This window comes from Neurospora tetraspora, assembly GCF_033439725.1.
Source record: "Neurospora tetraspora strain CBS 560.94 chromosome Unknown B0H65scaffold_3, whole genome shotgun sequence".
NCBI lineage: Eukaryota > Fungi > Ascomycota > Sordariomycetes > Sordariales > Sordariaceae > Neurospora > Neurospora tetraspora.
Window position 1 is genome coordinate 713,251 of NW_026944385.1, and position 25,184 is coordinate 738,434.

At 53.1% G+C, this 25,184-nt stretch overlaps 9 protein-coding genes across 9 annotated transcripts; 4 read left to right on the forward strand and 5 right to left on the reverse strand.

Annotated features, from left to right (window-relative positions):
• Positions 1 to 200: 200 nt before the first annotated feature.
• On the forward strand, positions 201 to 2,952 carry B0H65DRAFT_460653 (uncharacterized protein). The gene has a single exon (XM_062826548.1). It carries the CDS (start codon positions 458 to 460, stop codon positions 2,612 to 2,614), a length of 2,157 nt encoding a protein of 718 aa, XP_062682586.1. The 5' UTR covers positions 201 to 457; the 3' UTR covers positions 2,615 to 2,952.
• A 400-nt stretch (positions 2,953 to 3,352) lies between these two features.
• On the reverse strand, positions 3,353 to 5,549 carry B0H65DRAFT_150267 (uncharacterized protein). Its single transcript, XM_062821071.1, has 2 exons — positions 5,403 to 5,549; positions 3,353 to 5,340 (listed from the first exon to the last, which is right to left on the reverse strand). Exons 1-2 carry the CDS (start codon positions 5,446 to 5,448, stop codon positions 3,569 to 3,571), a joined length of 1,818 nt encoding a protein of 605 aa, XP_062682587.1. The 5' UTR covers positions 5,449 to 5,549; the 3' UTR covers positions 3,353 to 3,568.
• Positions 5,550 to 6,295: 746 nt separating this feature from the next.
• Positions 6,296 to 8,271, forward strand: B0H65DRAFT_587473 (cytochrome P450; the record flags this gene model as incomplete). Its single annotated transcript, XM_062830975.1, has 2 exons — positions 6,296 to 6,649; positions 6,718 to 8,271. Exons 1-2 carry the CDS (start codon positions 6,584 to 6,586, stop codon positions 8,269 to 8,271), a joined length of 1,620 nt encoding a protein of 539 aa, XP_062682588.1. The 5' UTR covers positions 6,296 to 6,583.
• Positions 8,272 to 9,080: 809 nt separating this feature from the next.
• Positions 9,081 to 10,691, reverse strand: B0H65DRAFT_587474 (uncharacterized protein; the record flags this gene model as incomplete). The annotated part of the gene is made up of 2 exons (XM_062830976.1): positions 9,081 to 10,254; positions 10,339 to 10,691. The coding sequence occupies 2 exons, from the start codon at positions 10,689 to 10,691 to the stop codon at positions 9,081 to 9,083; spliced, it is 1,527 nt and encodes a 508-aa protein (XP_062682589.1).
• Positions 10,692 to 13,381: 2,690 nt separating this feature from the next.
• On the reverse strand, positions 13,382 to 13,879 carry B0H65DRAFT_441128 (uncharacterized protein; the record flags this gene model as incomplete). The annotated part of the gene is made up of 1 exon (XM_062825504.1): positions 13,382 to 13,879. The coding sequence occupies one exon, from the start codon at positions 13,877 to 13,879 to the stop codon at positions 13,382 to 13,384; it is 498 nt and encodes a 165-aa protein (XP_062682590.1).
• A 514-nt stretch (positions 13,880 to 14,393) lies between these two features.
• B0H65DRAFT_547333 (uncharacterized protein) lies at positions 14,394 to 14,936 on the reverse strand (the record flags this gene model as incomplete). Its single annotated transcript, XM_062829508.1, has 1 exon — positions 14,394 to 14,936. The coding sequence occupies one exon, from the start codon at positions 14,934 to 14,936 to the stop codon at positions 14,394 to 14,396; it is 543 nt and encodes a 180-aa protein (XP_062682591.1).
• Positions 14,937 to 15,291: 355 nt separating this feature from the next.
• B0H65DRAFT_570367 (uncharacterized protein) lies at positions 15,292 to 16,751 on the reverse strand (the record flags this gene model as incomplete). Its single annotated transcript, XM_062830448.1, has 1 exon — positions 15,292 to 16,751. The coding sequence occupies one exon, from the start codon at positions 16,749 to 16,751 to the stop codon at positions 15,531 to 15,533; it is 1,221 nt and encodes a 406-aa protein (XP_062682592.1). The 3' UTR covers positions 15,292 to 15,530.
• Positions 16,752 to 21,944: 5,193 nt separating this feature from the next.
• On the forward strand, positions 21,945 to 22,640 carry B0H65DRAFT_422453 (uncharacterized protein; the record flags this gene model as incomplete). The annotated part of the gene is made up of 1 exon (XM_062824403.1): positions 21,945 to 22,640. One exon carries the CDS (start codon positions 21,945 to 21,947, stop codon positions 22,638 to 22,640), a length of 696 nt encoding a protein of 231 aa, XP_062682593.1.
• Positions 22,641 to 23,827: 1,187 nt separating this feature from the next.
• On the forward strand, positions 23,828 to 24,328 carry B0H65DRAFT_441131 (uncharacterized protein; the record flags this gene model as incomplete). The annotated part of the gene is made up of 1 exon (XM_062825505.1): positions 23,828 to 24,328. The coding sequence occupies one exon, from the start codon at positions 23,828 to 23,830 to the stop codon at positions 24,326 to 24,328; it is 501 nt and encodes a 166-aa protein (XP_062682594.1).
• Between the last annotated feature and the right edge of the window lie 856 nt (positions 24,329 to 25,184).

Below are 25,184 nucleotides of genomic sequence, written 5' to 3' on the forward strand. Positions count from 1 at the left end.
GCTTGTTCGGTTTTGTTTCTTTGACCCCTCGAACCTGTGGCTGAGCAAGAACCATGGGAGGATCATGTGGCTGAGGATCTGCGACGGACCATGCACTGTTCCCGGCCGGCATCTCCCCGCAATGACACATTCGGCGTGAGACTGGACACAAAGTCACTTTGTACCTTTCACGACCCGACTCCAACGGCATCTCGGCGTGGGGCAACATTCAACTTCCACATCCAACTTCCAATCTTCACTTTCATTTGTCGCCCTTACCACTTTTCGACGATTCTTGTAGACTTGGGCTTACTGATAAATAGACGGGTTTATTTTCTGTTTTAGTCTCGATATTCCTCACAATCTTTCCGCCATCTCCGTGGTGAATCTCACTGCATCTCACTCATCGACGTCAACATCTCCAAGTCTTGGCATCAAACACCCTCTTGGCCAGCTGTTTACAACACCGTGTCCGACCATGGCCTCCAAACTCCCAGCCTTTGCGCTGTTCCCCCTCGCCGCATGGAGGGACCAACTTATCCCCGATGAATGGGTCGCTTGCCTAGACGCCTGGCTCGCACTCATCGACAACCACCTCTCGCTTCCCGACCCGGACATCCTCTCCATCTCAGCCAAAGACGAGAGCCTCACGGCATTCCTCACTTCCTTTACCCGCGAAACCGCTCTTGGCAGCACCACCATCCTTGGTCCATCTCAATCAGCAAAGCGCCTACTCAAGGACTCCTTCCTCTTAACCTCGCGACTCCTTCGATCCCCCTCGCCACCGGTTCCCCTAACGCAATGGGAGTTCCTCTCCGACCTTTGTCGTGTCTACGGCAAGAAGCGATCTTCTGAGCTCTTATCCACCCTCTCCGACTCAGCGCAACAGTCTCTAGACGCCTCATTATCCGCCCTCAAGAAGTTCCTCATTAAGAACCTGGACCTCGGTCTCCAAGGCGGCGACTTGAAGGGCATAGAACAGCGACTGGACCGAGTAAACGACCTCATTGGATCTTCCCCGCAAGTAGCCAGCTTCTTCCTGGCCGGGAGCGACTTCCTCGACGGGCTTGTGTCTTGCTACAAGGTCATGAATCCTCCTCTACGCAAGGTGATCATTGCCACGACCTACCTCTGCGTGGTCGGGCTGGCGGACGGTAGCCAGGATCAGAAACTGTCCGCGCTAACGGATCAGCTATACTCGCTCAAGGCGGCGGCGGATGCGCACAAGGCTGGGCCAACGAATGTCAACGATTCTTTGGTGGCGGAGTTGGTAACTTCCACGCCATTACTACAACAGTTGCAGCGGAAGCTGGAGAGCGTAGGGTCTGGTAACAACCGAACGAAATCCGTCCTGAAAGAATTGGCAAGATTCAAGAAACCCGGCGGCGGAATCCCTCGCCCCAAAAGGCTCGTCAACCGTCAACGAAAAGCCATGGACAAAGGCAAGGGCAAAGACCTTTCCTCGTTCGAAGACACGCAGCAACAACAAGAGATCCACATCCACCGGATGTCCCAAATCTCTCAAATCCAGGATCTCTTCCCCGACCTAGGCTCCGGCTTCATATCAAAGCTCCTCGACCACTACTCCTCCGACACCGAGCAAGTCGTCGCCTGTCTCCTCGAGGACTCACTCCCACCGCACCTCCAATCAGCCGACCGATCCGCCGCCCTTTCACCCCCATCCCCAAAACAACCCAAACCCCAAGGACACATCCGCTCTCCAAGACCCACCCCACCCCTACCTCCTCCGACCACCACTACCACCACCAACCCCCTCGACGACGACGACTTTTTACTGTCAGTGCCCTCCTCCCAACTCCAACTCGGCAAACGCACCGACACCTCCGCCGATCTCTTACTCTCCGCCCCACCCACCACCTCCAACCCCTCCTACAAATCCCGCATCCTCTCCGCTCTCGCAGCCTTCGACTCCGACGACGACGAGCGCGACGACACCTACGACGCCGCGGATGTCGGCGGGACAGTGGACGCGGCGACCGTTGCTGCCGGTGTCGAAGACATCCGGCTACAAGACAGCCAACCTTCGCAGGGTTCCCAGGGTGGTGGGTTGGCGGAAGCGACAGAGGCGATGCTGTATGAGGTGTGGAAGACGCGGCCGGGTGTGTTTGGCCGCGACGCGGAGACTAGACGCGGGAGGGAAAGGAAGGAGTTACGCGACAAAACGGGGCTGAGCGATGAGGCGGTGGAAGGGTGGGGGGTGATGATTAATCGCGATCAGGGCATGAAGAGGAGGTTGGAGAGGAGGTTTGGCGAGGGGGCGTTTAGTGGGGTGCAGAATGAGATACAGACGACTAGGTGGCGAGACCGAGGAGGGGAGGATGGGGAGACTGATACGGACGGTGATGGTGGTGGTGGTTTTAGGGGTGGATATGGGGGGCCAAGAGGTGGAAGAGGTGGCGGCGGCGGCGGGAGAGGTAGGGGGAGAGGAGGCAGGGGAGGTGCTGGTGGTGGTGGTGGAAGAGGTGGTGGTGAGGCTGGGAGTTCGACCGGGCAAGGAGCGCCGGAATCTGATCTTGCGAAGAGGAGAAAGGAGGCGAATAAGGGGAGTAGAGCGAATCATAACCGGAGAGATCAGAGGGCTAAGAAGATGGCTAGGGGTGGGTTTGGTGCGTGACGTGAGGTAAGGCTGATTGAAGCTTAATATGGTTGTTACAAAGAGAAGGAAGCAGCACAGATGGGTGTTTGATTGGGATCGGAAAATCATGCGACCGATATTTTAGTTTATAGAGAAAAGAAGCAATTTTTGATGATCAACAAAACAATCCTTCCCATTATCAACCCTTCTGCCTCAACCCCGTTTCGCTTCCACTGATCATTTGTTCGATTGTAGATAACGAGAAGTTCAAGCTTAACATGCTCCCATGTGTGAAGAGGGCTGCCTGTCCTATATATACACCTCGCTTGCATTAAGGGGGAAATTCACCTCAGCTACGAACTAAACAGATTTCGCGGGGGTCCTCCCTACAAATTTGTTAGTGTGCTAACTGACTGGAACGAACTCATGCACGATTCAGTCATTATACTGGCTGGCGAGGTTAAACAGGAGGGATGGCGTTTGCTAAACAAAACACGGATGGATGGATTCTTCCACATTAAACAGGTTCAGTTCCTTCTCTTTCAGTATTGCGGAGTGTAGGTACGGTAAGGTAGTATAGCCACACTATTTTACCGCAGCCAGTCCAGTCCAGTGTTGGTTTCCACAACGCGCAGGCTACATGTTCCAAGTTCGCAATTCCATTCCATTCCATTTCATATCGTAGCCTCGACAGTCCATTCTTCATTCTTGTGGAATTCGCTCTTGAAACACCAAGTAAGTGACCTTTCCAATATCGCTGAGTGAGTGGGTATCGGTAATCCAGTAGACAAATTCGCTCTTGCGTTTTCCCGTAGTCCTTGGTCATCATATCCATATCTATTGGAGCCTATCCCTATCCCTATCTCTTTCTCCTTATCCTCCCGTCCTCTCCATTGCTTTCCTCTTCATTTCTCTCCACTCCTTCCCTTCATGCTTCATCTCCCCCACCTCCTACTGCAACAACCACACCCACACCCACACCCCCATCCTCGCTCAAAAATCCCACGCACAAAACTCCCTCTTCGGCGCAACCTCTGGCATAACCCCGCCCTCAAACCGTCCCGTCTCCACAAACTTCTGCCAAGCACTCAACACATCCCCAGTATACTCCCCCTCCAACCCCTCCGTGTCCGGCGTGTACTTGGGCGCTCCATCAGGGAACCAAATCATCTGGAAACTGCCGTCGAAGTTCCTGATAACCGGTACTTCCTTCTCGGGCGGCGCGGTGTCCGGGGCACCAGGTTTGGGAATCCGTTGGTAGGTGACTGGTTTTCCCTTGAAGGTTTGTAGACGGTTGTCGAGCGGGGAGCGCGTGGTGTAGGTGGTTATCGGGGGGTGTTGCCGCGTGGTGGTGGGGGCGTAGGGGGAGGCGCCGGGGGCGGCGTTAGCGCTGGCGGGTTGTGGTGGGGCGGCGGCGGGAGGTTGGCCGAAGGGGTTGGCGGCTGCTGGGGCGGTGGTTGAGGCTCCGAATGCGGATGGTTGTTGTTGTTGTGTGGTTGAGGCGCCGAAGGGGTTGGCTGCTGGTGTTGTTGTGGAGGCACCGAAGGGTGAGGGGGTAGCAGCGGGAGCCACGGTAGCTGAGGCGCCGAAGGGGTTGGTAGTGGCTGGACCGGTTGAGGCGCCAAATGGACTGCCTGTTGCCTGTGCTGGAGCCCCAAAGGGGTTCGCTGCTGGAGTAGATGTTGACTGTCCGAAAGCGCTGTTTGTTGATTGTCCGAACGGGTTGGCGGCCTGTGTGGACTGACCGAAGGGACTGGTTGTTGTTGAGGCCCCGAATGCGCCTCCTGCTGGGGCGGCGGCTGGTGCTCCAAACGGATTTGGCTTTGCTCCTAATGTCGCTGGCTGACCGAAGGCGCTGGTCGCTGGGGCAGCTGGTGCTCCGAAGGGGTTCGGCTTGGCTCCTAGTTGTGCTGGCTGGCCAAAAGCACTCGTCGGCTGTGTAGGTTGCCCAAAGGCGGGGGCGGCAGCTGGTTGGCCAAATGCTCCTCCTGTTGATGGGACTCCGAAGGGATTTGGTTTCGCTCCTAACGCACTTGGCGCTCCGAATGCTGATGTTGAGGCACCCAATGCCGAGGGCTGGCCAAAGGGTGAAGCAGCAGCTGGTTGCGCCGGTTGTCCAAAGGCCGGAGCTCCAAAGGGATTTGGCTTGGCTCCCAGAGCTGCTGGCTGGCCAAAGGCACCGCCCGCTGGCTGAGCGGGAGCACCGAAGACGTTATTTGCTGTTGCGGGAGCACCAAATGCATTTGATCTTGGTCTGTCACTTCCGAACTCGCCCGTTGTTCCTCCTGGTAATGTGTGTTGTTTGCAAATGTCGTGTCGGTTCGGATGCTTGTTACCGGCCTCGACGATGTATTGGATAGCGCCCTGGATATTGCCCAGGGCTGCTTGGTTCTGCGCTTGAGCGCTTTGGTAGAGGTTGTTGATGTCGTTCAATGCTCCTTCGGGGTTACCGGCCGCGAGACCGTTCATGTAGTACAATCGCATCTCCTCGAAACTCTGTTCCCGTTGTTCTCCTCCAAATAGCTGCTCGGGTGGTTCTTTCCCTGGGGCATAGGCCGAGAGAATCCATGTTGGGAGTTCTTCGGTCAAGTCTTTTTGAATGGCATCGGCGTCGAGTTTGTAGGGGAGTTCTCCGCTTCGGTTGTTGCTGAATCCGGTGTTCTGGTTCGAGCTGAAGCCGCCGCCGCCGCCAGCTAGGGCACCGAATCGATTGCCTGTTTGAAACCCGCTGGGTGCTTTTGGAGGATGTTCGAATCGGCAGTTGTCTGGACAAGCAGAGTGTCAGTAAGGCCAATCGCGTAGAGTAGAAAGTTCCCAGAACACGTACTTCCATAGCGACAGGTGCCTTGTTGGTAGAATTTGCAGATGGTCATCGCGGCGGTATTAGGTTATGTCGTGAGATGATGGCGCATCTGTTCGATGGTCGAGGACGGAGTTGCGGCAGCAAACGTAGGACAATGCTGAAGAGAAAGAACTCGCGTCCGTCGCGTCTTCGAAGTTGCAAAAGGAAAGTCAGCCTTCTCAGCCTTGCATTGAATTGATGATGCGGCGGATCGGTGGATCAACAGTGTTGCATCAGCCACAGGGGCACAGTGTTGGACAAACAGTGGACGTCGGCTTAAGATGAGTGGGGTTATCGGCGTGCACGGACATCTCGGTCTTGGGACCGCTAAAATCGGCACTAACAGTGCCAAGAGGAAGAAATCCGGGGAGTTCATCCACTGTCCCAACGGCCAACTCCACAGCAATTCTGGGGCTCTGGGGACGGTGGGGCTCTGTCAACGACATCTCTTCCGCTCGAGGCCGCTCTTCCCGTCCGTCGGCTCTTGCCTTGACAGCTTTTCATTGTTACCGTAGAAGGTATGGACTCGACATTGGGTCAAACACAGCGTTAAAAGTCTCGGATATTTCGGGTCAATACTTACGGAAGTACACGTGATGACATCCAATCCCAGGCAATCCATTCCCAAGCATCGGGTGCAGAACCCCTGAACATCTCTAGAAATGCAATGTAACTACAAGCATGGAATCCGTCGTGAAGTCGATCATCGAGATGGAATCCTTCCGTGTCCAATTCCGTGGTCTTCAATGAAAGATAACACCGTGAATTGCCGCGGCATTGGCAGATGACCCTTGGCACTGAAGTTAACAAAGACACTGCGACATCATAATGCAGTTGTCCCGTCCACTCATAACCCTGGACATCTCCCTTACCGCTCACATAACCCTGGTCCGACCCCCGCTCTTCTTTAGATGTCATTGTCCGACAGCAATGCCGGCGCAAACCGATCCTCCTCCTCCTCATGATCGCAACAAGATAAACGAGCAGCAAAGCAAGATGATGGCGGGGAAATATCACGGGACCATTTATCATCTCTTTAGGGACATTTCTTTATTATAATAACGTCCGCCATCAGGACTTGCCTTTCTCTTCACATCAGCACCCATCTCGTCTCGTCTACAACAAATAGATTCCTTATCTTATCTGTATAAGACAAACTTCCAAAAATGGCATTTGGCGCTGCCCACCTCCAGCTTTGGCTGGGGGCCTTGGTTGTCCTCGGAGCTGTCTACGTGAGTCCCCTTGCTCTAACATCCCATCCTCTCAAACACAACAAAACCACTAACACAAACAACAACAGACATCATGCCTCATCTTCTACCGCCTCTTCCTCCACCCCCTCGCCAAATACCCCGGCCCCTTCCTCGCCAAGCTGACCGACGGCTACATGGCCTACCACGCCTTCAAAGGTGACCGGCACCTCGAGTTCTGGCGCATGCACGAGAAATACGGCAAATTCGTCCGCTTCGGGCCCAACTCGCTCTCCGTCAACTCCAACACGGCCCTCAAGGACATCTACGGCTTCAAAGCCAACGTGCGCAAAGCCGAGTTCTACGACGCCTTTGTCCACCCGGCCCCCAACACCCACAACGCGCGCGACCGAGACCTGCATGCCCGCAAGCGGCGCGTCCTGGCCCACGCCTTCTCCGATTCCGCCGTCAAGGAAGTCGAGCGCTACATCCTGTCCAACATCCGCACCTTCTGCGACGCCATCGGCGATCTCGGCCGCTCCAGCTTCGCTCCACTCGCCGACAAGAAGGGTTGGTCATCACCGAAAAACATGTCCGACTGGTGCAACTGGCTAGCCATGGACATCCTCGGCGACCTCTGCTTCGGCAAAGCCTTCCACATGCTCGAGCACCCCGACAACCGCTACGCCGTCGACCTTGTCTCCGTCGCCGCCCACCGCCACCTGATCTGCGGCACCATGCCCATGCTCGACAAGCTCTCGCTCGACCGCGTATTCCTGCGCAAAATCGCCTCCGGCCGCGCGCAGTACATGGCCTACAGCCGACAACAGCTCGCCGAACGCACCGCCCTGGGCGACGAGACCGACCGCCGCGACTTCTTCTACCACCTGCTCAAAGCCCGCGACCCCGAAACAGGGCAAGGATTCACCACCCCCGAGCTCTGGGGCGAGTCGAACCTTCTAATCATCGCCGGCTCCGACACTACCTCCACCGCCATGGCCGCGACACTATTCTACCTCGTCCGCAACCCTACCGCCATCGCCCGCGTCACCGCCGAAATCCGCTCCCGCTTCGCTTCCGTTGAAGATATCCACCAGGGCCCTAGCCTGCAGAGCTGCACCTACCTCCGCGCTTGCATCGACGAAGCAATGCGCTTGTCCCCCTCCGTCGGCGGTCTCCTTCCTCGCGAAGTCTTGCCCGGTGGGATAACCATCGACGGCGAGCACGTTCCCCAAGGCACCATCGTTGGCGTGCCGCATTACACTATCCACCACAACGCTGCTTACTACCCCGATCCTTGGTCATATACCCCGGAGCGCTGGCTACCCACTTCTTCCTCCACCCCCTCTGAAAAAGTTCCCGGCACCACAACCGACGACCAGCTCCACCTAGCCCAATCAGCCTTCTGCCCCTTCTCCATCGGCCCGCGCGGTTGTATTGGTAAGGGATTGGCGTACATCGAGATGAGCATTACCCTGGCGAGGGTGTTGTTCCTGTATGACTTGAGGAGGGCGGTCGGGGTGGAGGATCCGGCGGAGGGAGGGAAGGATGGGGCGGAGTATGGAAGACATCGCGTGGGGGAGATGCAATTGGTTGATACATTTACTAGTACCAAGGAGGGGGTAATGGTTGAGTTTAGGCGGAGGGAGGATATTGCTGCGTAAGGGGGGGGAAGGGGGGTAGGGGGGTGGGTTGGTTGTAGGGGTAGGAAAGGAGGTTGTATGGCTATAACCGGGGAAGGAAAAGGAAAGTTTGGATTATGATCTTGTCATGGACATGTTACGATAGCATTACGAGCATGAGCATCTTTTTAGCACGGTAGTTCTGGTATTAAGGGATGAACCAAATTGAATAATTTGTCACGTCAACTGCTTTCAAGGGGATTCCTTCCAAGTGAAGTCTTTCCAAGTGAACTGTTTCCGCTGATGCTTTTTCCAATCTCTGATTCGCAAATGAAATCTTCAATTCGCTGAGTGTCCAAGTAGCATTCTCGTCCGTAACTCCGTGCTCCGCGTGCAACCAAGACTCCTGCCGCTTGATCTTCTGGGCTCAGGTCTCTTGCCTGATGTCCAATACCTGCTGTCCAATTCCTTCTGTCTCCTGTCGTCGTGTGTGCGCCTGTCCCAGTTCCCATCTCTAACGCCAAACGCCGTCATGCAGTCGTTATCATCAATTGTCATCAATTGTCATCAACTGTCGTCAACTGTCGTCAATCGTAGACTTAGATCGTCAATCGTAGATCTTCAATCGTAGATCTTCATCCCCATATACCCCTACTCGCTCCTTTCCAACCCGTTGTTCACTGTCCGTCCCTTTTCGAATGCCCGTTTCAGTCCTGTTGCCCATACGTCTCGCATGATCGCATCTCCAGCGGGGCAAGCCCAAAATCTATCCAATCCATAGCTCCCTCCATCCGCCTCTTTCCAAGTTTCCCACCATTTCCCCCTTGTCGAATCCCACCCACCCTTCCGCTCTAACAATCAGAATCTGAATCTGAATCTGAATCCGAATCCTCAAAACACCCCTCCTCCTTCAAAAACGCCAACGCCCAAGGATCATCCCACCTCTCCGGCACAAACACCTTCTCCTTCTCGATAACTCCCAACCCGCGGACTTCGACCCAGTAATATCCCTCCTCGTCCTCGTCCTCAATCTCCCTAAGTCTCACTCTCGGCATCTCTCCCTTGGGGCCGCGCAGCGGGAAGCAGTAACCAATGTTAAGGTCTCGGTAGGACTCGGCGCCGGTCATGGGAGTTGCTTCTTTGAGGCTGCTCTCGAGGAGAGGGCGCTTAAAGTCGCCGAGGGGGGCTTTGAGCAGGGAGTAATCGGCGGGGGACATGCGGATTAAGTAGGAGAGGGAACCGTACTGGCGATCGGAGAAGGGCGTGGCTAGGTAGTGGTGTGGAGGCAAGGTGGTGGGCAGCGGCGGCGGGGTGGCACGGGGGATTGTCGTGGTATTGGTTACGCGAGGAGCCTTCGTGGTTTTGCGAGCGCCAGTAACCGCTTTGATGGCGCCGGTTGGCTTTGGCGGGATTTTCTTGAGCGAGCTGGCGGTTATCGGAGCGTTGACTAAGGCGGTAGCTTTGATTGGCTCCGTAGGAGAAGCAGAAGAGGCAGAGGTAGCTTGTTGTTGTTGAGTCTCAGGCTCACGCTGTTTCTGCTCTGGGGAAACTGAGGGTTCAGAGCCGGACGTGTGCGGCGGCGACAGAAGGGAGGCCGGTTCGGGAGCGGTGGCTTCTTTTTTGGGCTGGTCAGGACCACGTGGCTTCTTCGCAGCCTTCGCGGAGGCTGGGCCGCTTGCCTTGCGTTTCGGTGCAGGGGTGAATGGGGCAGTTGGCTTCTGGGATTCAGCGGCAGCCTCGGGGGATGGTGTGCGTGCCGTGTCAGTGTTAGGAGGTTCCCGTGGGGGCATAGGGTGGGAGGATTTGAGCTTCTTGGCCGGGGGCTCTTCCATAGGTTGCCCGTGCTTCTCCTCGAACAGAAGGCGGATTTGACGTTTGCGCGTCTCGAGGTGTTGTTGGCGCTTATGGAACCCTTCGTACGGTTCTGCATCGCTGGGGCCCTCCCACTTCTTGGTGCCCTTGCTGGTCTCCTTGGCGGCTCCAATGCTAGCTGCCTCGTTCGCCATCTTTCCTTCCACGTTAGGACTGTCGATCTGCACGGTTTGCGATGACTCCTTAATGGCAGGCTCGACTGGCTGAGGGGGGAGATCCGAGGTTCCCACAACCTACATGACAATTTCTTCGTTATCCTTCCTCATCTGGAGCTGGATCTGGTAGTCCTGAAGGCGCCCAGTCTGGTATCGCGACTCCACATTTGTCTGAAGCCTTGCTCTTCTCTCCTTTCCGGTGTCCTTAGCCCGTTCTTCCGCCTGACGCTTCATTTCGGCGAGACGGGCGAGACCCCTTTCTCGCTGCTCCCTAGCACGATTACGTGCGTCGAAGTCAACCCACTGCCTTTTCTTCTCCGCAAATAACAGACTGTTGAACTCTTCGTCTCCGAGATGTTCCCGAAGAAGGTCAAAGCGAGCAACCCAAAGGGCAGCTTCCTTTTGGCTGGCACGGGCCAGCTCGAGGTAACCCATTGCGATTGTGGAATATGGATGGTTGAAATGGGATTGGTGAGAGTTGGTAAACTGGTTCTGGACTAATCGTTAGCTGTACGTCTCTACCTATAGCTGCTCTCTTTTGAAGGCAGAAAAATGACTGGCTCAGCAAGGAGTGGAAAAGGCGTTAAAGGTGCGGCTGCTGGCCATTAAAACGACGAGGGAGGTTTCCGAGCGAATTGTGTGTGTTACAAATATCAACCCCCTGAATTCGCATGCGCCGATGGTGATAATGATGGGATGGAGTGGATCTGATGAAGCACAATAGGAGACGGAATAACAGTCGACGGCCGAAACGAGGTGTCAAGGCCCGACTGCGGAGCTGCCGTAAAGGTTCTCACTTGCCGCGCTCGTCAGGCCTGCTGGAATTACAGGCTGTGATTGGGGCTACAGAAGCAAAAGGGCAGAAGGGTCTGGCCCTAATCTTCTCAATTCCCTTCACTGGGAAGGAGCGGTCAGGTTTTCCTCCGCCGGGCCCGCTGCGTCACCAGCTTGCTGCTCGGCATTTGAAACGCACTGGGCGCCCGGAATAGCTGCAAATAATATATATATATATATATATATATATTATTTGATCTAGATATATGGCAAATGATGCTTGGATAAAAGTGTGTGATTTTTTTCTGTCTTAATCACAAATTTCCGAGATGAATGTTTGAACGTGGATGTGGCGTGGGTAGAAAGGGGTAATGATTGAAAGGGTGGAGAAGAGAAGAGGGGTGAGAGGAAAGAAAAGAATAACTGGCCCAGGGCTTGAGCTGTTCTTATACCCTCAGAGTCGGACATCCAAGTTGCTCTCATGCCCGATGCATTAGGGCAAGAGCATCGATCCGGCGAGCTCGGAATACGTGACGTGAACATTGCTGGAGTCACCCATTTTGCGGCATCAAGGTCCCAAGATTGCCTTATCACGAAGGGAATATATACGCTACAAATATGCATGTCGTGCGTGGAATATATACTGAACGACCAAGTTTGTGACTAGATGTACTGATGAGATTATTCCGGACCTGCCGAGTCTGGTAATCCCCGTCATCACTTCGCAGCATTGATGACCCCCGCAAAATACACCGAGGACAATGGGAAATTGCGTGACAAAGAAAGCTGTATGGATGAGCGGGAGTGTATCGCTTTGTATCTCTCTTTTCTTTTGTTAAATTGAATGGGCATTGTCAGTACCATGCAAAACTCTCGATCTGCGGTGATCATCATCTGATGAACCTTAACCCCCGCCTCTCTTCGCACTACACACAGGAGCGAAACATCATACATTCAAGTCCGAATCATAACGCTCCCCCCCCCCCCCCCCCCCCCTTTTTTTTTCTCCATAAATGCCCCCTGCATGGCAACTGATATAGAAAAACTGTATCTTTCTTTCTTCTTTTCTTTGATATCTTCCTTTATTTCCTTTTTTGTTCTTATTTTTTTTCGTCATCCTCATGGCCTCATATCCTCCATCGTCTCATGTCCATCACGTTAGCAGCACTTCCATTCCTTGTAGGTCCGTGCCGCTGCTAAGAGCTTCCATCACCGCCCGGCCAACTCCAACCACAAGTCCTCTCTTCGAAAGACACAGTCAACGTCGACTCAGCTCGCCAAAGGGATCAACCATCGCTTGCTGGGAGGAAAGTCCTCCCTGAAGCATCGCTTCGAGGAACTTGAGATCATCGGTGGTTGGCTGGTTACTGCAGCATCTGCACAGCCGTTGGTGTTTAGCATAATTCTTCAGTCCGAACTGACCCAGCAGCTAAGCTTTAATGCAGTCTCGGTGGCGATTGTGTTCTCGTACATGCATATACAAGTATGCCTGATCTCCACGAATGGGTGAAGACATGGACCTGGGCCCTTGCCACTCACGGTAGGTACTTAGTCTATTATATCCTGCTACCTCTACAGCTGGTGTGAACTGCCTTCGTTCCTGCGCTTCACGGCGCCCTGGCATCGTGCCCGCTTTCTACTCCAAAATAAGCTCAAGGCGCTTCCGAAGTAGACGTAAGTACAAGAGAAGCAAATTGCTGATGATCGACAGGACGGGAAGATTTGCTGGCTGTTGCTCCGACTCCCGAGTGTCAGAAATGTGGGTTGGTGCTGCTTATGTCTGTCTGTCTTGATGGACCCCATTTCGGGACGCAGAGATAAGAAGAAGTATAAGTGGCTCAAGAAGAGGCCCTTCGGAAACGGAGAGTTTATTGATGATGTTTCATTTGTTGGAGAAAGTTACTACACTGCATGGACAAGATCTTGAAGTGAAGAAAGTGGTTTAAACTAGAGATGCAGAAAAAAACGCAGCTCGTAACTTCCGTTGCTGAACCCCCCTCATTCCTCCTTGTTTCTTCCCTTTGCCCAAGCTCCAGCTCCCTCACCCCACGCAAGCTGCTCCGCTGTCTGCCCATCACTCTTTCCTCCAACGCTTTGTGCTCACCCCTCCAGGGCATCCTCCCAGGAGAGCCGTTCCAGTTCCTTCTTGAGCGACCCCTTCACTATGTTTGTAACCCCTTCTCCGTCCAACGAATCTCCCACCAACTAAATCATCCTCCCCAACCCTCCCCCAACCCTCCCCCAACCCTCTCCCTATAATGGACCCTACCTATTCCTAGTATCTTAACCTCTGACTTGCCCCCCTTCCCCTCTTCAGCCTCTCTCCCCCTCTCAACGTGCCGGCTGATACCTCACTTAATACACTCAAGCATCTCATCCATGTAATCCACATACTTGATATCCGCCAGCCTCTCCTCGAGTAATTTGATCTCAGCCTCTTGAGATATCCCTGCACAAGTCTCTATGGTTCTGCATATGCGCACCAAATCCTCAAGCCCGCGCTTTTCTGTGAGAACGTTGACATGTTCCTCGGTGAGCACTAGCGGTTTCTGCAGAGCGTCGATGCGTTGGCGAGTGGCTTCGGCTTGAAGGGCGTGGTACTCGGTGCGGGCGTTGGATGTGGCTCGATTGGCTGTAGTCAGATTGCGTAGTCGGGCGTCGTGGAGAGTGGTCGTGGTGATGCCGAGATTGGAGGTTGATGTGGCGCTCCGCGAGGTAGTATCGTCGCCGGTTCTTCTGGGATCATTCGTCGCGGGGGAGTGAGGAGGCTCCGAGGCGGATGCTGTTGTTGGGTCTGTGTTGTTGAGCTTGCCGCACATTTTGTTGGTGGTGTCGTCGGTGTGGTCCATTGTGAAGGTTGCCTTTGACTCTCCACGCTTTGCCTTTAGTGGATGCTTTCGTTGATTACAAGTTGAATAGTAATGAAGAAAAAGGCCTTGGTTAGTAAGAGAAGAAAGGGTTCGCATAGATTTGGTGGTGGGTGTGGGAAGAGTTTCACTAGTGGATGGCATGATAAGTTGAAGGAAGACCAACAATTGGTCTTTCAGCTTGAGTCAGAGGTAGCTCCTGTTGCAAGTAAATGTAATTCTGACACTAAAGACGGTGGGTTCAATTGAGGGGGTCCAGTTAACGGTTTCCCAATCCTTCGACTTTTTGAGACGTTCGCACCCGCTCAAACTGTTATTCCCGTCAACAGTACAACAGGCCACTTTCACACAAGCTCCTGCTCCCAACTCCCATCCCTTATCGCTTCTCCTTGCCTCTTCTCCTCCTTCAGCTTAACCCCATCGGTATCGGTATGCCGCAGGCCACCCACTCCCTAGGTACCTAGTCCCCCCCTAAATCCGCCCATAGGCCCATACCTCACTGCAAAGCCTGCAAAGCATCAATCATCCCCTCAAGCTGTGCTACCTGGGCCTTTACTACAGAGTCACCGCCAGCGGCGAAGATTCTGCGTTGCCGCACCATCTCCTCAAGCTCGGACTTTCTCCGCGCTCGAGCATGCTCACTGGGATCAAGTCCAAGAGCGCCGGGGCGGTGCCAAGCGGCAAGGCGGGCGTGGTACTCGCGGCGCCGAGTGCGGTAGTCGGAGGCGAGGGGAGGGTGTTCGTTGGCGTCGGCGTTGGTATTGGTATTGGCGTTGGCATTGGCGCTGGTGTTGCCGTTGTTGTTGCCGTTGACGCTGGCGTTGAAGTTGGCGTTGGCTTGGGCGTTCGTAAAGGTGGTGGCCGTGGTCGGGGTGATCGCGGTGTTGAAGTTGAGCGGGGTGGTGTCGAGATGACTGCGCGAGATATTGCTTTTGACCCCAAGATTCGCGGAGGTATGAGGGTGTACGGCCAAGACTGTAGTTGGGTCTATGTTGAGCTCGCGCATTCTCTGTATGACGTCTGTGGTGCGAGTGTCCATCGTGAAGGCTGGCTGAAGGATGTTGGTCGTGCTCGACTGAATGCGTTAGATTTGGCGGAAGACTTCGTGGATTACAAGTAGTGAAGAAGTTGAATGAGGACCAGAAAGCTGGGTAGAGTTAGTCAGCTTGAGTAAGGGGCGCGGCTCCTCGTGACCTCGTGCAAGTGAAGGGAACTCGCCTGCAGGCACCCCGCATCAAATGCAGCTGGAGTGTGTTCAAAACTTGCTAGCTTGGGTCCGAGGGGGACTGGGGGAGTAGGTAGTTTTGGATTAAAAGCTCGGGTTCCTCAAGGTAAAAGTCACGATGAGAACCAAATGGGCCTAAGACAAAGAATGGCGCTGGTGAACCTCCTTGGTCAATTTGGTGAGAAGAAAGCAGAATAACTAACTAAATGATTGAGGGCGACCCCATCGGTCTATGTACGCACGCTATGTGTCAATATCCAAGTGTACGCTAACTCCAATATCCAGTATCAGGATCGCAGTGACAAATTCCTTGTTACTCGTTCCTCCAAATAGCCCAACTTTCCCGCCAGGGAAGCGCCATCATCAATTCTGGGCCATCAATATGCCCCTCGGGCTCTCACCCGGTGCTTACTCCTCCATCTGGTCATCATCGCTGTATTCGTTGACGTTTCCCTGAAGTGACTCCGTTTTCTCCGGTACCATCACCTCCACTAACCCATAACCGAACAAGTTGATCTGACGTGACTTGTACAATCCCTCCTCCATCTGCACATCATCGGAGACGTTTCCCTGAACTGACTCCGGCTTCTCCTGTTCCACCTCCATTTGCTCACCATCGGAGGCGTTTCCATCAAGTGAGCTCGTGTGACCCTGTTCCTCCTGTGAGTGTGAACCATGTCCGTTCTGTCCCATTCCCAGGGGGGGAAAACGCGCGGCAAACTCGGCCGCAGTCAAACCCATTTCGTATCCCAGGGGCATACGCGCGGCCATCTCGGCCGCAGTCAAACCCATCCCGTATCCCAGTGCCCTTAACCTTCTCATATCCGCTTTGATATGAGCCCTCATTCTTCTCTCCATAGTCTTCTGCTTCCGTGCTGCAGTATCAGCCAGTCTCTGCTGGAGGTCCTCTTTGCTAAGCTGTTTCAATGATACTCCGAGTGCTTCCGCTTGTGCTTTCTTAGCCTTTGCCCTCTCCCGCTGGGACTTCGCGAACGTCGTCTGTGCCACCTTCAGCTCGCGCTTGGCGTGCTTTCCGCAAAGAGATGGTTGGTACCAGGTCCGGACAGAAGCCTGCCGGGGCGTCTGCAAGCTGGTTGGGAGGGGTAGATTGGTGGCGGCTCTACCCCCGCCTGTGGCTGTGGTGCCCGTGGAAGAAAAGGTTGAGTGGTTGAGGGCATCCTGGCCGATCACGTAGGAGCCAAAGAAGTCTGTTTGCGAAGGGGGATGAGCTGACGAGGGAGCATCGTTGTGAGTACCGTCACATGTTTTAAAGTCAGCGGGCATGGAGCGGCCGCGTTCTAAGCGCCAGCGTGCGTAGAATGCGGACAAGGCGCTGCTGGGGCCCGGGCTTGGGGCCGGGGTCGGGGTCGGATTTGGATTCGGCTGATACGCGGGGCCCGCGGAGGGGGTACACAACGGAAGATTCATGTCGTTGTTGGCTTCCTCCCTCATTGCCTTCGTGAAATAGTCGCGTCTCGTGGAACCGTCCACTGGGGATTTGCTGGAGGCTTGCGCTTGTACTCGAGCCTGCGACCCGGGTTGCTCATTATGCCGTGAGACCTTGATAGAAAGCAGTCGAGACTGAAGCCTCGCCATTATTTCATCGTGTATTTCATTGCGATTGGCCATCTTGAGCGGTTGGTTGTGGGGTCTGTCTTCGTTCTTGTGGTGGTCGAGAGATTGAGCTGGAGGAGAACTTGGAGTTCTGGGGCTGTAAAGAAGAAAGAAAGTATGTTAGAGATAGATGCTGCTAGGAAAGGATAGTCTTAGTGCTTGTGGAAATGGGAAACCTAGGTACCTGTAATGGGAAAAACGTTGAGGAATTGACCCGAGCCGGGTAGTTAGTAGTTAGCGCGATAGATTGTGTAGCGTTGGGGTTAAGATGTTCGATCAAGCAACAGATCAAAGGCGCAGAACCCGATGACTTGAAACTTGAAGAGATGTGGCTTGGGGAAAGAAAGACAAGCCCTTGTTCTGCCTGTATATAGATGTTCTTATAGGCAAAACCGCCTGGCAACTACCTGGCTGCCAGATGGCGACGGGATGCTGGAATTTACCGAATTCTTGGTCAGTTAGGCATTTGCAGGACTGATCAAATGCAAAGCCTGGGGTCGCGAGGCGCTTCTAGCCCAGACGAGTACTTGCATCAACAACAACGCACCTTCCGCTCTATTGCAGAAGAGTGCATTAGGGCAGAACCTCGGAGTCCGTGAACACCCCGCGACCCCAAGAAATAAATTAATAATCGTGGGCAGAATCCAAGTTCCAAGATCCACGCTCGAAGGTAAGACTGAAGTCTTCATGATAATGAAAACAATGAAGACGTCACGATATCAACTTAAAACTTTGAAACATGTTTGTTTTGCGGGCAAAACTGCCCCTCCTTTTGGTCTTGTTTTGTCTTACCTAACAACGGTATTTTTAAAGACAAATCTCTGAGATCACAAGATCACTGAACAAGTACCCTTCATTCTCCTTTGTAAGACGACATAGACCATCGCGAATGGATATTGCGTGCCTCGTCGGGCATGTGGCACCGTCGACTATTGGCCAGCGCTGTAGATTCCGCAGTCGGGTGCGTGCTTCTGCTTTCCCCCCCATCTCCCAAAAACCCGTCACTCCGAGCTCCGACACCTTTGGCGTCAAGTAGAGGTACAAAAAACCACAAGATCCCCTCGCGATACGCTGGTCTTTCCTTCCCGAATATCCAAAACTTCCAGGTTGCCATACTAAGCGCCTCTTTGTCAGCAGACACTGCCCCACCGACATAGGCTTTCCTCGCTCTTTCCCTCCGTGAGCGAAAGACTCTGCTAGCGACCAGCGAACATGAGTCCCAACAACGACGACCCCACTATGGCCTCGGAGACCGAGAACCTTCTCACATCCTCTTCAGAATTTGTCATCGTCACCGCTGCTGCCGGTACAAGCCGCCAGCACCCGGCAGTTCTCGCGCTTCAACCTGCTCCCCATGCGCATGCGTAGTCGCAGTCCTTCCAAGGTTCGGGCTCCAATGCGAACACCGACACCAATGCCAGCACCCTGCGCCCCCTTCTGCCACGTCATGGCGAATCCGAGGCACCGGCGCATACTCCGCTCCTGACACCAGCCGAGGTTCAGACTCAGAGAGAGAATCTCTACCGATCCCTTGTCCGTAACCTTGTGACCCTGTAGCGCATGAAGCAGTACCACGCATATAAGATTGAGGAGATCCAGGAGCTTATCAATACGGAGGTGGAGAAGATCCTGAGGGGTGGCCCAAGGGAGAAGAAGGAGGCGGAAGAGGAGATAGAGTTGTTGAAGGTGAAAGCGACGTATCATAATAAGGTGTTGAATGAGACGGTGAAGACGGAGATGACGGTGAAGAGGGAGGTGGAGAGGAGGAGGGCGGAGATGGCGAGGGAGGATGGTGAGTGAGAATGGGAAGTAGATGGATTAATCGGGGTGGTGCATGTGCGGATGGTGGCATGGTAGCGCTGGTTTGTAGTGTCATAACTTGGCCAAGCAAAAGCGTTGATTGATGGGGGAGCTGGAATCCATCGCAGGGGCATGCGAGGGCCGTGATGTTTACCACTTGCATAGAGGTAGAGACGACACCGAAATCATCGCAAGATCGGAGACAATCAAAAAGACATTTACCAAGCAAACAAGTCGCAAAAGAAAGGCTAATTGAACACTGATTGACAAGAAGCAACTCTAAGTGCAAAAAGAAGATAAAAAATACAAAAAGCTCAGCGGCCTCGAGCAGGGTCGAACCCGTCCACTCAAGACACGCCTACGAAAACTGTACCACCGTTACCCGTACTGGGAAGGCGGGGGTCTAGCGAACAGCAAATTGACTGTCAATTGACTGTTGGGAGGTCGTAAACGTTAGTAATTTTTTCAAGTGCAGTAGTGGCTGTTCAAAATTTTTCAAACATTTACCGAAATAAACGTTAGAATGCATCCAAACGTTAGAACAGGTAAACGTTTGAGCTGCCAAGCGTTGGAACCCTACTAAACTGTTTATTGAACATTTAATGAACATTTAATCACAGTCACGGTCACGGTTACGGTCACGGTCACGGTCACGGTCACCTTAATGCATTTGGTTTCTTGATGAAAGATATTGATTGACTACTTGAAATTCTTACCTGGCTTTATCTTCTTTGGTCGACAAGAGAGAGAGAGAGAGAGAGCCGGGCAGTCTATTTACCAAGGCATTGGTTTTGCAATGCTACTTGGCTGCAACTTCCACTTGGAAGACAATGACTTGGTAAATGGGCTGTCCGGTTCTCTGATTCCCTGGCTCCCTGATTCCCTAGCTCTCTGGTTCTTTGGTTGAGGAAATGAACAACTTGGAGGTTTTTGGTTGTAAAGAGGAAAAGGAAGAAGTGCAAAGTTTTCGCTTCGAGGTTGGCCTTATAGTGGTGGAAGGTAGTTATCGTCGCTCTTTCCCTTTCACCAAGTTTTTCAACTTTGCGACTAGGCTGGGGCTACAACGCTAACCTACACCCAAGCGTTTATTCATGTTAATCGTTTGAAAATGTATTTGGCTGGAACAACCGTTGATCAACGCTTCGTAAACGTTTACACCAAAATCAAGTGTTAATTTATAGTTTGAAAATTTCAAACTATTTTCTTACTGTTCCCTAACTCCCCCCCCCTTCCCAGTACGGACCACGCAACGAGCAATGTTTATCTGGCCCCGCCACATACCGCTTGACCACGAGGGAACCTTTACTTGCGAGGGATCTTGGAGTTATTGAGGGGTGCTGAAGTGGGACCTTATAAGGCCCAAGTGGAAGGTCCAGCGCCTGGCAAGCGCCTGGCAGGTGCTGCGCACTGGGAGAGTGCACACTTGCCGGTAGGTGCCGGACTGCCGGGACTGGTGCCGGAGTGTCGGTAGAGGTGGCAGGTGCCGGTGCCGTACAGCTGGTACAGCTGGTAGTGGTAGGGAACGCGGCAAGATTGCTTGCCTGCCTGCCTGCCACTGACCAACCTCTTTGCCAGGGACCAAGCTTTTGCGTCATTCATTCAATTTCATACAAAACCGCGGCGTTGCCCAGCGTTCCTTTTCACACTCCCCATGTACTCATACAAGTAAGGGCTTGAATTGCCAATCTACCCCTTCGCGATTCTTATAATCTGCATGAGGAGAGCAATCATCCTCCCGCTGTGAGGACCGCCGACACGGCCCATCCAAAGGTCAACATCTCCTTTCATGTGCAAGGTCAACAACAGCATTACTATGTGAACACTACTTCTACTATACTGTCACCAGTGGCGCATGCCCTGAAGAAAGCTCATTTAGCTGAAGCTTTGGAGTTGGGGAGTTGGTGAGTTCGTCTGTTCGACGACTCGTCCTAACTCTCTGGTGCATGAAGTCAGAAGTGAAGTCAAAAGCGGGACAAGTGGGGTGGGAGTGGGGCTGAGCTAGGCAGATTGGGAAAGATGAAGGATGTGTTAGTGATAGTGCAGGCCCCTAATACAGGTGTTACAGCGGGTGGACGCTAACAGCATAACATAGACCCACTTCCCGATTTGCAGGGGTGGGTCAAGAAAAGAGGGTGCAATGCAGTGAGGACACTTGCATTTTCTGACATGACATTTGGGTGAGTTGGGTAAAGGCTTTATCGGTCATTCTAAATCAAAGCAGAATGAGCAATTCGCATTTATTTGGTGTCCGTAGAAGTAAAGGTTTTACATTAGGAGAAGAGTGTCTGACATGGCTTTACCGCGCCGCCCTGTTTGGCACCAAGCATACACATCCTCAAACACAAGATGCTCAACCCATATGTATGATCCGGTATCAGCACTCACGGCCAGTCCAAAACACATCCATTCGACGACAATCAACGTAAGAAAGCTGGAATTGGTAGCGATTGAGTGCGTTTATAATGTCGCCAATGGTCGGCGCAATGATGTCATGATAGCCGCCAGATGTACGAGAGGTATGCATATGCGGAATCACCAAGCATCAGTATCAACACTACATGCCACAGATACAATGTTATCATCTTGCAGAGGTTGGTCGGGCTTAATGTGGTCAACATTGAAGATTGCACAATGCTCTCCCGAATGCCCAAACCACAAGTGACTGCATCATCTGGGACAAGAAGTGGAAACCGGCGGTAGTGGGAAACGGATTCTGTGGCATATTCAATCCTGCCAACCTACCTTCATGGTCAGGAAACCTCTTTATTGCTTTCTCCTTCTCAGCTTGTCGCATCAACTTTCCCACACGGAGTCAGCTGCCTGGAGCATCTCAACATTACTTTCAAGAGCCGGAGGGCCCAAAACAAGCGACTTCACTCACCAACAGAAGCATCATATATACCGCCAAAAAGTTGAAGGTGAGCGGGAGGCATTACAACTCCACCTATAACAACAGGGCCTCTTAACATGATCCGTGGGAAAAGGGAGTGTCTGGCTTGGGTTGCGGCCAAAATCGACCACGAGAGTTGACTGTTGATGTGCCCACGAAGCCCAACGAGCAACGAGAGAGTCAACCTGACGGGGGAGCAGGTCAAGCTGAGTGAAGGGCACAGACCATTGGGAGAAACAATAGGAAACCGCCGGCAAGGTTATGGTATCTGATCTTATTCAGATTTGTATTGAAGTTATCAGAATCTGATCAGAACCTGAAAGCAAAGCAGTCCACCCATTCACCTGATGGGGTCCAACCCCTCAATTTTTTTTTTGAATTTCACCCATTTAAATTCTGATTTCTCTTTCTTTCTCCCGCCTTCACCAACCACATCACCACCCAACTTCACCCACCACTTTCTACCAAATTTCTAGTATCAACACAAACACCAAACACCAAACATCAAAGACAGCACAATGGACTCAACCATTGCAGTCACCCAGCGCCTTGACAGGCTAAGCATTGCCGCCAATGCCCCCTCTCGTCCCGCAGAGATTCTCAACGAAGCCTCAGCTCCCCATGGACCTTCCTTGAGCATCGTTAACCAACCCGTTGTCTCTTCTGAGACTTCAACTCAAGCTCCGGCATCTCACACCTTCCAGCGTCAGACCGCAACCGCCGGCATCACCACCCAGGACTCTGACGACGATGTCATCATGAGTGACGAGATCATCACCGCCACCAGAAACCTGTCACTCCAGAACAGGCCACTCCACCTCCAGAACCGCCGGGCCTTGGAGGCACACGGCCGCCAGCATGCCGAGTGGTCTCGTCTGTGCAACAGAAATCGGCACGGCACTGTCTCCATTGCCATGATCAACATCCGCGCACGCCAGGCCTCCCAAGCTCGCCCTCGCCCTCGCCCCTTCCGCCAGGCCCGCGAGGAAGCCCCTCGCTTCTTCAGGCAGTGCGCCCAGATTGAAAACCGCCAGACCCGCAGAGCCCACCACCATCGGCCTCAGACTCAGACTCCCGTCAACACGCGTGTACAGTCAAACTGCGAGACGGGCATCACGAGAGAAGAGCACCATCGCAACTTGGTTCGGGCGCAGCTTAGATATCGCCAACAGATCAGGTTAGTTTCAGCCATTGCTGCCAGGGCTGAGCATTGAGATCAGTTTGCGGAGGGGAGCGAGTTGAGGAGGAGGAAGTGAGTGGGGTGTGACAGCAGGCTGAGGACGTGGTGGAAAGGTTTGATGCAAGTCACTGGGGGGTTCAGAAGAGGGTGGGAGAATCAATCGGGGGTAACTAGCTGGCGGGGTTTGGGGACGGAAAGGGTATGGAGTTACTGGCTTTGGGTTTGCAATTGGCGTTGAGCGATATCATGAGGGTTATGTTGAGCAAATTGGAGGTTTATCACAGCAAGATTGCACATATGGATGTTGCGGAATGGAATTGAAACATGCAGGTGAGCATCGCGACGGCGTTGTGGATTGAGCGCGGGGTTTCTGTTTCTGTTTTCTGGGCTACCAAAGTTGTTGAACATTTTCTGGCCTTCAGAACTCTTTACATAGCTCATTCAACTTGGCTTTGCGATGATGAGGTACACATACAACAAGAACATTGAATGCAATGGGGCTAGAAGAAAATCTGATGCAAAACACAACGTGATTCCAAACTGACTTTTTCGCGAATGCAGAACTCGCCAACAAGGCGCAAATGGAAAGAAGGGGCACGCAATTTACCCTGTTGAGCAAGATGTTACCTTGGCATTTTGGTCGATCCACACATGGATCACTCATGTATATCGAGGGTTCTCCCACCCTCTCCTTGTCCGTCCTTCTTCTTGCTCCTTCAGTCAACAAGTTCACCAGCATTCTTTGCATCTCTTGTGCCCTCGTGTTTACATCCACTCCGTTCACTTCGACATACCCAACCCCTAGTCCCCTACGCAGGGCAAAGTCAGGAGGCGTTTCAAGCCATGACGCCCTGACGGGTATGCCCTAACATGCCGCCGGCAAAAGCTGTAAATACCCTTGCACTGGATCAAGGCTGTGGTGACGTACTTCGTGCCCATCTACATTCAGATGAAATCTGCCTGAGTGAATAAGTACACTCAATAGCCAAACTACGTGCGCGTTCTTATTGATGCCTCTTGGCATCCATGGAGAACCTGAGGCACCTGTCCACAAAAGGAGGATAAAACGCTCCCACTTTCTTCCTTTTTGAAATCTCATCCCATGCTTTGCAACTCCCTTCATCGAGGATTTTCACACTACCGCATCTTTCCTTGTACATCCCACCTTCAGCACTACGGAAAACCCACTACTCTCTTTCCAGTATTCCAACAAACATCGCAATGGAGTCAACCGATCAAGTCATCCACCTGCCCGAGAGCCCGAGCCTCGAGACAGGCATTGACCAGAGGCACGATTCATCTTCCACTCACATCTCCGTCACCGAGGTCATCCACTACACCTCCAGCGGCAGCACTACCCATTCAACCGGCCCAACCACTCCCCACGCCGCAGCCACCACCAGCTCCGGCACCGTCCTCGAATCCCGTCGCCAAGAGGCCTACAAAATCAACAGCAGCAACCAAGTCAACCTCGTTCGCGCCCAGGCTACCGCGCTCGGCCACGTTCACGTTCCTCCCCTTGTCTCCAGCTACCATGTGCAGTACCGCGTCAAGGTCCACAACCGGCCTTACGTCGCGCAGCGCATCTGTTCTCTCCCCAAGTGTTTCAGGATGCAGAGCAAGCTGATATGTCGGAAAAACGAAACCGACATGAAGACACACAAGCTGAATCGGTTGAGGGAGGCGAGGAGGGCTGCTATTATTGCTGTCATGTCTCCTTAGGAGAGCAGAAAGATCGCGGGGGAGAAGGACAGGCGGGTTTCACGGGAGTGGGAGTTTTGGGAAGTGGTGATTGGTGAGGAGGGTGGGGATGACTGGGCTGGTGAGGCAAAGGCACTTGGAGGAGTGGGTGGTGAGGTATGGGTGAGGTGGCATGTGGTGAGGGTTTAAACCAGCATTGAGGTGGCTACACAAGATTGTGTCGAGAGAATGGAAGGTTTATTTTATCACTGCAAGACTGTGCATACGGGTGTTACGGGGTGGTATTGATATAAGCAGCATCGCGATGGCGTTATGAAGTGAGAGCTGGAGTTGCACGTTGCTGGGCATTCAGATTGATCTTACCCATCTTCTGGCCTTCTAACCAGCAACTCTTGTACACAGCTCTGTCAACTTGGCTTTGTGATGATGAAATACACGGCATACAACGAAAACATTGATCCTACCTAGCGGGGCAGGGAGATATGCAAACACAGGGTGATTCCAAACTGACGCTTTCACAATTCACCAATCTAGCCAACAATGCGCAAGCGGCAATGAGGAGCAAGCAATTCTGTTGGTGATACGTGCCCTGGGCGCCCAGTCACTGGGCTTGCCATTCACTGGCACTCCTTTCCTGGGTATTTAGGCTGCCCTGTTTCTGTTCAGGTTTCTCCTCTCCCGTTACCACTGTAAAATGAAGCCTTTTCCTGTCGTCGTCTTCCGTCTCCAACAAATTCATCCAAACCCTATGCCCTAACATGCCGCCGGCAAAAGCTGTATATACCCCTTCACTGATATGGATTCAGGTTGCGGTGACGTATATACCAGTCTACATTCGGACGGAATCTGAGTAAATGGCATTCACTGAATGCCCAAA